Here is a 15,656-nt window from a genome sequence, read left to right on the forward strand (position 1 = left end):
AGTTTTACATGGGTATGAATTTGAACTCTTTTACTGATTTGATGTGTCATGATAATAAATGACTTATACTTAATTGCATAACAATATTTATATCTCTCAATTTCTTTCATAAAAATATTGCAGTGGTAAGAGAGTAAAGCATATTGTGATAATTTGAACACCTTATGTTAAAAAGCTTTCAGACACAGACATTTTCAATATCATTGTCTCTCTTGGATTATAGACTAAATAACACTTACATTAAAAAAGCATGGCAAGCTGGAAAAACAGTAACTTGGATATTTTGCAAGAAAATCTGTGGACACATCAATTAACAAATATTTGGTAGTAATGGAGATATTAGTAAGCCAAAAATGTATTGCACTTTCTGGAAAGTAAAGTACAATAAACTTTAAAGAGTTATAGTTAACATTTTGTAATTGTTACAGGGATTGTATTTCAGTCATATAAATAACGTTAAAAAGGAAGATAAGTTGGTTTGAAATGTGAAATGTGTACAAATCTGAGAACCAAAAAGATTAGTTTTTTTTTTTTTTTTCTGAAGGACTATGTTAGAAGCTGTGCTCAACAGGGGAAAAGTGAATATAATTAAAGCTATGGGAATGAACAGAAAACTGCTATAGGGAACAATCCATAACTGACAAGGAGTATAGATTATACCTGTTATTACTCGACATTTTTAACTTTTATGTTTACATGGACTTTTCTTGCTACTTAGGGATTAATTAAAATCCTGAAAGAAAAAAAAATCAAAGTTCACTACAAATCAAGATTCTTAGGTCTAAGAAAATGTTTTATATAACTTTACTTAATTCTGATGATAAAATTTGAGCATATTGTACTTGAAGACATTATCTAATGCCACCAGTTTCTTGGACTATATCAAGAATAAAAACATGGAACTGTCTAAACTCTGCTTCAGTGTTGTAAGGGTCTTTTATTATTAGATTTTATATTCAGAGAGTCAGGCAAATGCCAGATGCTTAATAAATGTTAGTTGAATGAAAGGTAATTTAAAATTGCAACTTTCAGAAATGATCATTAAGAGAAATTCTGTACATTTTATTTTTACAGTATTCCAGGGGAAATCTAACAAAACTCTAAATTATTACATCAACTATGCCATAATATTTTTCATTAAACAGCTTTCTTTTATTTAATTCCTCAAGCAATTATTTGTGTCTCTCTGTAAAGCGTAATTATATTTTCAGTATAAAAACCAGATAGTTAAAACTGAAAAAAGATCATCACTTAGATTAAATTGATGGGGAAATTGGGCTGAAGATGAACATGATCATACTAATACTCTCATCATGCTCATTTATTTTAGCCTAAACAACGAACATCTATTGTGTCTTCTCTGGATTTTCATCGAATGAATCACAACCAAGAATATTTAGAAATCAACACATCTGCAGGGTGTACCAGCTTTACCTCTAGCCCTCCTGTTAGTCCAGCCACCTCTTCTGCGGAAACCACAGAAGTCAAGAATGAGGGGACTGACCCCACAGGTAAAGCAGTTCACTTTATGTACCTATATTTGTGTACTTCATAACTGAAGGCTTATTAGTTGGACTTATTTAAGAGGCCTCTGTATAAAGTGCATTGTGTTTTTCGTTCACTGGCATGTTTGGCAATGGAGGTTATGGTTCTTGTCCGAGTGTTTGTCTAATACTCACTTTATATACATTAATGACTTTCCATGTAATAGATATTAAATATCATAATTTAATGCCTCTATGGGGGTAAGATAATTTGAGGCCAGGAAATGCACCACTGCTATTTACCCCTGTCCACACAATGGTATCAATTCATGAAAATACAACTTTATTGATAGCTGCTTTGAGGTTGGAGAATCTGTACCAAGGTTATTGAGTAACAGTGAGTTGGACAGTGTGGCCTAAGTGAACTTTCAACCTCCTCAAAACCTGGTGAACTTGGACAGGGGTGTGGAAGGGAATAAAGTTGGGAGTAAGAGAAAGATCTAGGACAGAAACCATACCTACTTGTAAAACCTTCCTGGTTCTACCCAATCCAATTTGCAATGATTCCTTTCTTTTGGGAGCAAGTAGCTAATAACTGGTATGAATTATCAGTAGCAGAGCCTAAAGAATCTCTTTCCCTTCTAGAGGTTTCCCTCACTGTCTGAAAGTTGGGTGTTCTTATAAAATCTTTCGTAAGTCAAAATGGCATAAACAGAAAAGACAACTACCTGTACTATCTGTGGAAACATATTTTAGTTTTTCCAGACCAAAAAATTAACCTATGAAACCATGTTAAATAGCACCTAAAATCTAAGCTAGCACTAGCATACAGTAGAGACAGGAATGACCCGACAGATTACACAGCAGTAGGAAGCAGGGCACACATTGCCTCTGAACTCCTTGCTGCAACACAAATGCTCAAGCTAATTTTGCTTTTTTTCTTTCATCATAAAAGTAAAAATTACCTTTGGATTTCATTCTGTTAACAAAAACAGACACTAACGTAGATCTCTCATTAAAACAATCACTTAATAAGAACTTTTTAAAAAGTGGGGGATACTTCGTTTAAACAAATTCCAAATACCTTCTTCCAAAGATTTTGATATGATTAGTATGAATATTAGAATCCTAAAACATGCTCTGGAGGGGCATTCCACGTCATCCTTGTTCAGAATGGGTGTAAATATGACCACATAAGTAATATACACGTGTATACTTATTTCAGTTGTTTAATCTGACTCTACTTTTAGCGACACTGATAGAAATATTTCAGGAGTAAAGCCAGTGAATTATTTTCTTATAGGACAAAATAAGTTTTAGATAATGATTGATGGAAGTGGTGCTATTTTACAGGACCTGTCAACTAGTCTTTGAGTGGTTTTTGTAAAATATAAATTAAGGTATGACATTATCATGCTTAAAATGTCCAACTGGCTTCCTGTTGAACTTAAAATACAATTCCTTACCATGGCAAGGAAGCCCAATAAAACCTGGTTCCTTACTATTGATAATTCTTATATTACAAGCTCATCTGGCCACACTAGCCTTCTTTGCTGGCCATTGCAGCCTATGCTTTTGTACTTCGGTTTCTGCTGCCTGAAAGCTCTGATTTCAAATTGCTATGTGACTGAGCATCATTTGGGTTTTAGCTCAAAAACATTTCTTCATACAGGAAGCTCACCCTATCTCAAGTAGAAGCCATCAGTGAGATGATAATTGTAATAACAAAGATGCAAAAAAATTAACAAGCAATAAGTATTTAAGTATGTAAATATTTTAAATATAAAATTTAATTTATAAATTTAGCATATTTAATATTTAATGAGCTTAACATTTTAATATTAATAAGCAATATTTAACCATAAATTTAAAATATTTGCTATTTAATAAATTTAATTTAATGTTTAAACATTAACAAATAATAAGAAAGCACCCTTTTCAACATTCTATGTATATTAAATCATTTAAGCTTCATGACTATTATATGAGCTAAGTATTATTATTTGTAGATGAGAATATTGTAGACCCAAAGAGGATAATAACTCAATAATTGCCCTTAAAGATAGAACTTGGATTCAAAGTTGATGGTAGAATCCATAGTTTTAGCCATTTTCCTACATTGCTGTAGTTACTTCTATCCAATTATCCTTTTTCCCCATAATCTTATTTACTATGTAAACTTAGATTGCTCACTTGTTTACTTATCTGTATTTTATCCTCTTTCTAAACTTATCAACTGGAAGGGCAGGTTACCGGCAATCATAGTCACTGAAGTCAGCTTGCCTAAGTTTGATTACTCTGAGACTTAACTTCTTTATACTAAAGCTTTTTTATCTACAGAATTAAATTAACAACTAATTAGACTAACGGACCCTATACCACAGTGATGCATGTCAAGTGATTAGCACAGTGTCTGGTACATAGTTAGTGCTCAGCAAATGTCAGTGAACTATTAGCAGAGTCATTAGGATGTTAACATAATTCTGCGTAGTCTCTGAGGAGCCTGGCGTGTACTCAGGCAATTTTATAGAAGAGGGCTGATATATGATTTGTAAATAAATGTGGTATGTGGACCCCAGAAAGAGTTAAGGGCATATGACTATTACTCAGTTAATAGTTATTTGAATGTCTAGTTCAGATTTGAAATTCTAAAATGAAAGGAATAACAGGTCCTCTGATACTTCTCTTTATGAAAATGTTTCTCAGTTATTTTAGTTAGTACACTGAATTGTTTTTTTAGGATTATTTAAAATTTTTTCAGTAATCTTTTGAGGCAGATAGAAATATTATTTTATTTAATTAAGAATATAAGAAGTTTTGTGTCTACCCTCCGACCCCCTAGTGTCCTCGTTCTTTTCTGATCTCCAGTGGGAGAGGATATGTGGCACCATCTGGAATATATGGAGAAATTGCAATCAACATCATCAGGATATTTTTAGGCTTGCTTTTGAACAGAACCAAAATCTAACCTTTCAGTGGTTGAAATGGTTTCAAAGAGCATATTACTATGGTTTCTCAATGTAGTATGTCATGTTACAGTGAACATTTTGGAATAGATTGATACTTAGTAATAATGTGGAAGGACAATAGTGATGTTTTACATTAAAAGGTAAAATGGTATTTAGCTACTTGAAAAAGTAGCATTCCATTATTTTATGATGGTTTGTTATACTTTGTATTTAAGAACCTGCATATAATAACCTGCATATAAAGGCGCTACCACATGGTATGTATTGAAGGAGTTTGAGTTAAAGAGTCAGTTCTGTCATTGATTCATTAGATATTCTCTATCAAGTCAGTAAACTCTGAACTTTAGTTTGCTCCTCTGAAAAGTAAAAAGAGTATCTATTCTTAGGGTAGCTGTACTAATAATTTATGTGAATGTGTTTTATAAACTATGGAAACTGATATTCTTCCTAATAGTATAATTATTGTTTAGTGTTACTCTTTTTTTTTTTATTAGTATTATTTGAAATCTGTAGTAGTTTTCGGATAAAAAGAACATAGGTTTATACTTATGTCAAGGTAGCTGGCCTTTTCTTAAGCTGGCCTTCTCTTAAGAGTGTAATGGAAACTAATGGATGAAATTATATTTCATTTTATAACTGTATGCACAAAAATTAATCTTCACAAAAAGCATCATTTAATAAAACAAAGACTAATACAACCTCACAAATGGACTGTAATCTGCAAACATGCTAATTAAGTGACCAGTAAATTTATTACAACAGATGTTTATTTCTAAAGGAGGCTGAATTGTCATTAAAGCTTTCTACTTATAAGATACTATATTATATAATCTAAATATCAACTTGTGAATCACTAAAAAAGGTGGTTGAAAGGGAATCCCTTCAATAGGACAGACTTGGAAATGGTATGAACTATTTGCATTTAACTAGAAAGATCAGTCTAGTATTAATATGTAGTTGATAGATTTGATGAGGTGAGAGTGGAGGTGGGGAGAAACAGAGTTATCAACAATGGAAAAATGTAAATGAATTTGAGAGATAAAAGGCAAGAGTGGTGAACAGACTTTGGCAACTGATTGAACATGCAATCATGAGTAAGAAAAGTTCAAGGAAGGCTCAAAACTCTTTCACTTACAGAGGAGTCAAATCTGACTTAAAATCTTTCCTTAAAATATGGAATGCCTTTAGTTAAGAGGAAGAATGAAGATATCAGAGGGGACCTAATAATCCACTTTAAGGATGTTGGCTTTTACTCAGAGTAAAATGAAGAGCATTTGACGTCTTTTGGAAGAGTACCATTATGTAACTTGTATTTTATAAGAATTACACTGACTGCTGTGTAGAGAGTAGACTGGAGAAGGGGGAGCAAGAGTAGAAGGAAGAAGGCCAGTTCTGAGCCTACTACACCGTGGCAGTAAGATGAGAGATGCAAGCAGTTCAGGTAAAGGTGAGGCAGCGGAGACAAACAGAAATGGATGGATGTTGGACATATTTTTAAGGTGGAGCCAATAGGATTTCATGGTTGAGTGGATGTAATGCATGAGAAAAAAGGACATTATGGAAAACCACAAGAATGTTGTCCTAAACAAGCATAAGATGGATTTACTATCTGACATGCATGAGGTTGTGGAAAAGAACAGATTTGATCAACAGGGAGAAATAACAGGTCATTTTAAATTTGTTACCTGTTAGATATCCACTTAAATGTGTCAAATAGGCAACTGAAGGTATGATCTGAGAACATAAATGTGAGCATTTATAATATTTAAATTAATCATTCCATTTATCAAATAGCTGCTTTTCCTTTGCCTGGTCTTTGGTTTATCTAGATTCCACATATTAGTGAAACCATCCAGTTTTTTTTTCTCCTTCTGACTCTATTTAGAATAATCTCTCACATGCATGTTGCTGCAATGGCATGATTTTATCTTTTTTGATTGCTGAGTAGTATTCCATTATGTATAGGTACCACATCTTCTTGATCCACTCATTTGTTCTGGGGCATTGAGGTGGTTTCAATGTTTTGGCTATTGTAAATAGTGCTGCTATAAACATGGAGTGGTTTTCCTTTCAAATTAGTGTTTTTTTGGATAGATACCTAGGAGTGGATTTGCTGGGTTATATGGCAGATCTGAATCTATTTTAAAGGAAGAGCCAACACAGTGCTTTTTTTATTTTTTAAATGACTGGAAGGTAGATAATGAGTAAATAAAGGAACCAAAGGTGTAACTCAAAGATTTGTGGCCCTTTTAACCTTTGGAAGGGTGGAGTCAATATTAATTGAGATGAGGAAGTTCAGTTTTGGACATTTTAACTTGAAACATTCTTAAATATCCAAATAGAAAGATGAATAGGTAGTTGAGATAGTGGTTTTTCAGTATGGTAGGACAGAGTGGGAGAAGCATGTGGTAATTTTATCAAAAGTATGGGTACCAGTTTTAAAAGATTGTGAAACTGCCATAGCTAGAGTGAGTCACCTATGAGTTTTGAGTCCTCAATGAAAATCTCCAGCATGCTGTTGTGAATGTCTGGGGGAGAAGCAGCTGAGAACCACCAGTAATAAAAGATGTTGCTTCTTTATGGAGAGTTGTGTGTCTGTGAAAGCTCTGTGTTTATGAGGAATTCTGTGGGCTAGCTAGCTTTGGGTATGTGCTAAGGAAATTAATTACCCTGGGTAACTACTTATCTCCGCTTTTATTAGTAGTTTCGAGCCATCATTTTCTGTTGGAGAAAACTGATGGGAAGAGGAAAATTTTTTAAAAAGTGAAGCGGAAAGTGCTTTTTTCCAAATGGGGAAGGAACAAAAACAAAAGCTTTTAAGTGCATAGAGCATAGGCTGCTTTTCTGCAAGAGGCAAGAAACAGAGGCCTAAAATTAGAACAGAGAAGGTAGCCTGGGCCTTTCACACTGCTCAGGGATGGCCAGGGAAGCAAGCAAAGCCCTTCCTTTTAATTAGTTCACATGGACTGAAAATAGAACTCCTGATGCTGAGACAATGTTCTTCCAGCAGCTGCTGGACACAGGCAGCTCGGGGGCTCTGGCATCCAGCCAGCCAGCCTAAAGGCCAAGGACGGGTTGTCGTGTTGATCTTCCCAAGCTGAGGTTCAGGGTGAGCTGCTGGATGGAGGAAGTTAGGGGTTAGTGAGGACGATGTGTAATTATATCTTTGAGCTTTATTGCCTTAAAAATGTGCATTAAACAAGTTATTTTAATTATTGATGCTTAAATTCAGTGCTTTAAATAGATAAGGATTTTAAGTAGCCAGAAGGAAGGCATTTTTCCTTCAAGTATATATGTAGCAGCAGAAATATATTCCTATCAGTTCCTGATAAATCATGAAACCCCTCTCCTATGCTTGGCTTTTCCTTTTTCTCCTCTGGTATCACGTGACTTCTCCACTCTGCAGCACATACTGCACATCACACAAAAGGCAAGGTAAAGGTGCTGGACAAAGAGAAAAAAATGGTTTTTTTACTGTTTTTTCCTTTACTGCTATTTTAACTACCTAAAATATGAAGATATCTTATGTAGTTAGATGGGGTAATGTGGTTTACTTAGTGTACATAATTGGGTGAGAACTCGTTATTCTGAGTGACATTAGTTGAACTATGACTACTGGTTTATTTGAGCGGCATAAAATAAATCTCTGTACTCAGTGTGTGACATTATGAGAAAACCCAGGGTGCTATGAGAATATCTAAGAAGGTGATTGATCTTGTATAGGGGTCTGCCAGCTTTGCCCGGGCAGACTTGTTTCTGAGAGATAAGCACAGAGGAATTAGCTAGACCAAGATGAGGACAGAAGATTGCTCCTCAAAGAAGAAATGGCGTTGGTTTTTTTTTTTTTTTTTTTTAAATCCCTATGGTGGATAATGCAACCACAGGTTTCATTTCCCAGAGGGAAGGAAAAATGGCAGGAGTTGCAGTCACAGAGGGAATCAAAAGCTCCTTGTATCGGGCCTGAAAAGCTGTGCTTAGGATTTGAGTCTTTATCCTAAGAGCAAAGGAGACTTAAAAGCAGTGAGAAGTCCCTGGCAGGTTTGTGAGCAGAGAGAAATGATCCTTGTTAGTATTTTGGCAGTATAGGATTTCTCCCCTCAGGTGTGGTTGCTGTAGCTCTGCCACCACTGAAGCACCAGAGGTCACCTCTTTTACCCCTGGTGTCCTGGATGCCTCGCATCTTTGGTCAGCTTTCAAGGGTTGATTTTAAAGTATGTCTTTTTCTGACCCTTTGTTTGGTTTCTCTATATTAGACATATAGGTGACACCATCTGATACTTATCTTTCTCCTGGCTTATTTCACTTAACATCTATCCATCTTGCTGCAAATGGCATGAGTTTATCCTTTTTATTGCTGAGTAGTATTCCATTGTATATACATTCCACATCTTCTTGATCCACTCATCTGTTCTGGGCATCTAGGTGTTTCTGTATCTTGGGTATTGTAAACAGTTAAGTTCTTCTTAGTTGGTTCACCTCAGCTCATTTTTCACTGCAAAGGCAGACCCTATGGGTTAGCCGTGCCTGCCCTGGCCTCTGCTACAGTCTTCACTCCCTTTAGTAAGCTGCCTCCAGGACAGCCTGCTTGACTTTCAGCCCAGCTGCCAAATGAAGTCCTGTTCTGGGACTACAGAAACTTACTTCTGGGTATCATTCATAATTAAGGGAAACAAAGTGGGCTCAGAAAAATGTATCCTGCAGATCTTGCAAGTCCATACCATGTGGCGCTACTGAGTTAAATAAGATGAAACCATCCTGGAATCTAGGTGGGATTTGCCGCACACGTTTCTCTTGCCTCAACTTCCCCTACACCATAGCCATAGCCCAGAAGGAAAAGTTCAGGACACACCTATGTAGACCCATTGCCCTCTCCTCCCTATCTCATTCAGCTTTTCTTTTAAAAAAATTCTCAGAGGTTTACAGGTCCTTCTTCTCCTAGGTGAGTTTCCCCTTTATTCATCAGACCTAGCTCTGATTTTTCTAAAACAGGAGTCTGACATTTAAGTCTATTGATTTACAAACCCACCTTGTCCCACCTAAGGACATTAACTCTCCTTTCTAGACCTGGGGGAAGAGAATTTTCTAATAAAATGCAACTCAAGGATGGAAATTTTTCAGTCTCTTCTTTGAAAAATACTGACCATATTACATTAAGCCAGCGCCACTAAGTGCAAACTGCATTAGTGAACCATGTGCTTAATTAATGTAGCTTCATAAATGCTTAATACATGTGGCCATTAATATAATCTGTATTGCTGTTATTACTGTAGTTCTAGGCTGGAGCTAAGCCATGAAGAAATCAGTGCAAATGTAGAGCAGTCAGGTGCTAGGAGTGCAGCCAGGTAACCTGAACCTAAATTCACAAGGTTGCTTGGAATAAGCAGGTCAACCTGCTGGGGAGCTGAGTTTGAATTTCTGTTTGTTCTGTGCCCCAGTTTTATGTGCCCAGGAGTGAAAGGGCAGCAAAAGCTGGGAGATGTGTCACTGCTGGGGAGCCTAACACAGTTGCTAATCCCTCCAACATTACAGCAGAGGCAAAGAGAGCAACTATTCCAAAGGGTTTTGTGCTGAAAAATTTTTTTCTTAACTTAATCTTTTATTAACTCAATTTTCTTTTGCTTTTGCCTTCTGTTAATTCGTGTGAAAATATAATTGCTTTGTTAGCTGGAATTTTCTTTGCGATTCAAATTCGGTGCTGCATATATCTTCTCTCTAATTATCTTGTCTACTTTAGTTGCCCTGATAGTTTTTCTCTCCTGATTTCTCTATCAGACTGTTGATATCTCTTGAAAAATCACCCTGATATCAGTTGCATTTGTGTGTTGTATGTATGCTTATTATAATTAAAAGTAAAATAGTGGAGAAAAGCCAATAGTAGTTTTTTTTTTTTTATTTTTAATGAAGGGAAAAGGTCTTGAATGTCAGCTCTGTGCTATGGAGAAAATCCCTCTTTACCCTTGGATGACAATAGTTTCCAAATACTAGATTATTTTTCTCTATTCACATCTTCTACCTCTAGAGTTTTATCTTGGGAGAACATTCCACCTTCTTTTCTCTGCCCTGTGTAGGTTGGACAGGTACCCTGTGTGTACCCAGGCTTTAGTCCCTCTAAATGCAGGCTTTTCCTTCCTGCCTCATGCCACAGCGAGCCAGTCCTTGACAGAAGGTGCTCCAGGTATTCTCCCAGGTAACTCCCTACTATTTGGTAGATCAACTTATTCCCCACCTACCCATATCTGGACTCTAGTGATTTCAACTCTTCTACTTTTGGCATCTGTGATAGGCAAAGTTCTAAGTTCTAAGCTGGTCATGTGATAACTGCCCCCCCACTCCCATATTCATAACTTTGTGTGATTCCCCCCTTTTGAGTTTCTTTGGGACCTGTAACTTGCTATTGGCAAATGGCAAAGGTGATGAAGTATTACTGCCATAGTAATGATACGTTTTATAGCAAAGGTGAAAGGATTTTGAAGATATAACTAACGTCTCTAATCATTGACTTTAAATTACTCAAAGGAGAGCTTGTCTTTGGTGAGCTTGAACTAACCACATTATTCCTTTTAAAGGGTGACTTAGGAGCATTTTCTCACTTTCTCTTCTGACTTGGGAGCTGCACCCCGAGCCTCAGGGGAGGTTGCAGCCCTGGCTGGCACTTGGGCTATGCTCTAGTGACATGCATGGAGGACATAGTGGCTGGGCCAGCCTCCTGACTCCTGCAGACAGAAATGACATATGTGTGTTGTTGTATGTCTTTGATATGCAGAGATAGAAAATGAATACAATGTTCCATGTTTCCTTGATCTGGAAGAAAGGGAGATACTCTCTCCATCTTCTTTGGCCTACAAAAAAAAAAAAAAACAAAAACAAACAACAACAGCAACAACAACAGCAACAACAACAACAACAACAACAAAAACCCTGCCAAATCAGCACTCCTAACTTGCTGTCATTGAGACACAAACATGATCGAGATTGAAGAATTTGAGAATTTTCTCTTTCATTTTACATCCGAAGCCCAGATCCATTAACAGATTATGCATTCACTTACACAGTTTTTTTCCAAAATAAGTTTTAACTTTAATGAGTACTAAGTTGTGAAGCTCAAGTTCTAATAGTAAAATCTTAAGATATACACCAGAGGCTATAATAGATACCATGCAAACTTGCAATTCTTGAATTATTATTACTCCCAAATCAGGCCTCCCTCCTCTAGGACTAAGCTTTTTCACAAAGTTAGCAGAGATAATTTTCACATATATGTATCAGCCACTCCACTGTTGAGAACCTCATATGCCTGACCACTGTGTAAGAATGTCCACAGGTCTTCGCATCCCCAACAAAGTCCTTAATAATTGACCCTGACTTTCTGTTTATCTGTATTCACATATACCAGATATTCCTACATACATTGTCCTTAGAATTCACTGTTCTTGATTCATAGTCTACTCTTCTGTAAGCTTGGATGGCTCATCCATCTAATTCACCTGTGTGGAATTTAGTCAAGGGTTGCCTCCTTTGTGAAGGATTCTTTACCTCCAACAATTCAATGATTCTTTCATCCATGTGCCTCTCCTACTCTTCACACACCTCTATTTATTAGATATTTTATCTAAAAGTATGTGCTTACATGTCTGTGAGCTGCTTAAATGTAGGGACCTTGTCTCAAATTACATGTATCACTAGTGCCTAGCATAATGACCCACTGACAGTAGATGCTCAATAAATGGTAAGTGATTGAATAACTGAATGAATATTTGCTTTGTTTGAATTCTGCAACCTATGGGCTTATTCCTATCTATCAATAAGGCCAGACCCAGCTCTCTTCTGAGCTACAGAGCCCACCTTTCATTTGTTCTTTTATTAAACGCCTCAGAGAGAAATGTCATTTTTAAAGAAAATTGGTGTTACATAATTGATCTGATTTCACAGATAAAAAGAAAGCAGTTATTTTCATTGGGAGGCTATCTAGTTTTCTTAGATAATTATAAAGCAGTTGACTGAGCTGTGCCAGAATCATTAATATCACCCTGGAAATCAATGTTTCTGACAATGTGCTCTAATTTCTATTTTCCTTCCCCTTTTTATTTTAGTGAAGCAATAGCTAAGACTTCATTAAGAAAAAACCTAACAACTTTAATGAGCCCTGTTGTTTTACATGTCAAAGCAATGCATAGTATATCTCTTTTTTCTCTCCAGAACTGACATTTCCCTCACCACTGTGTTGGCCAGCTCCTGCATTAGCCATACATGAGCTGACAATATTGTATTAGGACTTTAGGCCTGGAGAGTGAGGACTTTCAACAGCTTACTCATGATCAGAGCCCAGTGGGCAGATGAAACACCACTGACAGAATTCTGACCTCTGGCAACTCGCTCTCACAGGATCTCAAGTGTGTTCTCACATGCGCATTAGTTTTCCACAGCATGGTTCTCCTTACTTGGAAAATTGAATGGAGTATAGCAGGAAGACAAATAGGTTGCAAAGAATTGGCATTTTTTCCAGAGTCAAAAATGTAATTTTTATTTCAGATCAATTTAGATCTGAAAAAGGTCTGTGGCATGTCTTATGTGTTGATACTTTTTGATTAATCACAGATGTGCATGCTCTTTTTATTAACTTAGATAATCAAGAGCTGACTGTGTAATGCTAATAACAGCTCAGATTTCCTCTGGGAAAAACACACAGCACACGTGAAAGGAAGCATTATTAACTAAACACATTTCTCAGTTCCTAATGATTAGCATTTTGACAAGCTGTTGTCTTAGATAAAGGTTTTAGATTATATGTTACATAACTTCAAAGTATTTTTCAGTATTTCTTCTTGACTTGAGTACTAATAGTACTGATTTTAATTTAAAAGAAGGAAGTCCTCAACTCTATTTTAGTCTCCTAATCACATTTTCTCGTCCATTGATGTGCTGTAGGCCATTAATTTGCAACTAGGTTTTGCTTCTACTATTAATTATAATCCTCTAGAACAGGGTAACATTACAATAAATGATATGTCAAGTTCTCTAAACTAAGTAGTTTTCTATTTTCTAACGATATATTTGCCTCTTAAAGTTGATATATAGGATATTAAAACTAGAATATCAAATTGAAAATGAACCTAAACAAATCCCCATACCACATATTTCATATATTCCCTTTCAACCAATTTTTAGCTATTCTTTAAAATTTATCTTGGATATATTTATCTAAAACTGGATCTTTATTATTGGGTAAGACTTGCTATCATGTTCATTTTACTATCTTTACAACCTCAAGCATATGAGCTACTCTGTTTGAGGCCTAAGTATTATTATTCTTTGTAAACAAAATATAAAACTGTCTATAAACACTAAACAAAATTACTCATGTTATCATATTTATTTATAATACTTTATAGGAAAAGCTTATTCATTCATTTAATAGATACTTTTTTAGTACTTTCAAAGTATTAATACCCAGGCAATAATTAAAGCCTAATGTTATTTATATTAGTATTATTTGAGCTTAGAGATAGGAGCATATAAATCTGTCTAGAAGAGTCAGAGGTGGTTTCACAGAACAAATAAAACTGGTCTTGTGACTTGCAGAATTATTAAATGGCTCTTGGAAGACTGGGGGTGGGGAGGGAAGGGAATAGAAAAAGAGGTAAAGCATTGCAGAGTGATGAGTAATCTGGACAGAGAGGAGAGATTTTTCCAAACAGTTGGAGTCTTGTAGAGATGTAAATTAGAACACATTATGTTCGAGGAACTGAAACTGACCCAAGAAAGCAGGATTGGGGAGCATAAGTAAAAGAATGCCAGCAGTAACTAGAGATTGGCAGACACCAGGTTGCAGAGGGCTGGACAAACCATCTTAAAGAATCTGAATTATATTTTAGGAACAAACGTGTTGCAGTTTCCACACTGGGTAAAAAGACTAACCAGGGGGAAAATGGGGTCTGAGGTCTGACTCATTCTCTGCTTATCCCAGAGAGCAGATAAACTCTGCACCAAGTCTCACATAGACTTGTTGTGGTCCTAGTGGAAAGCTACCTAAGGTTTTAAGCAGCAGAATGATTGCTAATCTGCATTTCCCCATGTTCATTCTAGCTGTGCTATAGCTTCTCTTAGAGGAGAAAGACAGGATACGTGGGACTTGATGTAGGTGAGTCAGTGGCAGCTCACATTAGGACTGTAGCTCTGGCAAAGAAGTGAGATGTTTAGGAGGCAGAATTTACAGAACTTATGATTAACTATGGAAGCCACGGGTGACCAAGACATGAGGAGACAGGGATGCTCCTCGCACTCCTGGTTTGAGCAGAAACCCTAGCTAGGAGCCTCAGGTACAGCATCTGAGACTTCAATGTTGAGAAGAAGCTCCTGGAGTTTTTCCACAGTGGGAAGGTATCAAAATCAGCTGGACTAGAGGACACAGTAAAATCATGTAAAAGTCTTTTGGGGCCAGCAGGCATGACATTACACTTAAAAGAATGGTTTTCTTTCATTCCTTTTTTTCCTTGTTGGAAAAGTTGAATCCCTTTGATATTTTCATTTTACTTCTTAGGCCATTGTATATTTCCATTGGGCTAAATTTGTACCATAGGGACATTAGTTGTTACCTGACTTTAGCTTTAATTTAAAAGGGAAAAAATGTAATTATGAAGGAGATTGGGCATGTGGGCACCTGATTCATTTCCCTGGGTGGCACCATGACTCACACTCATTAAAGCAGGTTTGCTTTGAGATGCCTGATGCCTTATCAGTTCTAAATTCTCTGCCCTGTATGTGAACAATAAGATGAGCTTCTCTCGAGGGTCATTCACTGCTCTTCATCTCTACTATGAGTCAGATGTTTTGCATTTCAAAACATTATCCTGCCTACAATCTCTCTTTATAAATTATGCAGAAAACTTCTACCAACAATAGATCTCATTTAGATCGGTAGCTGTAAAACATATTCTAGTTGCTTTGCTGTAATTTAGTGAGCAGTTTTATGACCAACAATCAGGTACTATTTTATTTGTTTTATCATCGTTGTCTAAACATCTAGTGCCTCATTAGACAAAAACACAATTATCTGTAAGTAAATCCAAACACATGAAAAGCTTTCTCTTGATTCTTTGCTTCTAGTGATAGGTTTCCTCCCTGTCACATTCAATCTCCTAGAAAGAATTATCTACATTTCCTGAACTCATTTTCTTATCTCTCTCTTCTCTCCTCCCTCATCTCT

At 36.2% G+C, this 15,656-nt stretch overlaps 1 protein-coding gene across 6 annotated transcripts in view; it reads left to right on the plus strand.

Annotated features, from left to right (window-relative positions):
* The window catches only part of ANKS1B (ankyrin repeat and sterile alpha motif domain containing 1B), a gene marked incomplete at both ends in the record, with an annotated part of 793,016 nt that overhangs the window by 307,420 nt on the left and 469,940 nt on the right, over window positions 1-15,656 (plus strand). For all 6 annotated transcript variants that reach the window (XM_084256217.1, XM_084256227.1, XM_084256226.1 and 3 more), the window contains one exon: window positions 1,331-1,511. In XM_084256217.1, the coding sequence (XP_084112343.1) occupies window positions 1,331-1,511 (181 nt within the window). The remainder of the gene's footprint in view (window positions 1-1,330; window positions 1,512-15,656) is intronic.

Source organism: Talpa europaea (assembly GCF_964194135.1).
Source record: "Talpa europaea genome assembly, chromosome: 15".
Taxonomy (NCBI): domain Eukaryota; kingdom Metazoa; phylum Chordata; class Mammalia; order Eulipotyphla; family Talpidae; genus Talpa; species Talpa europaea.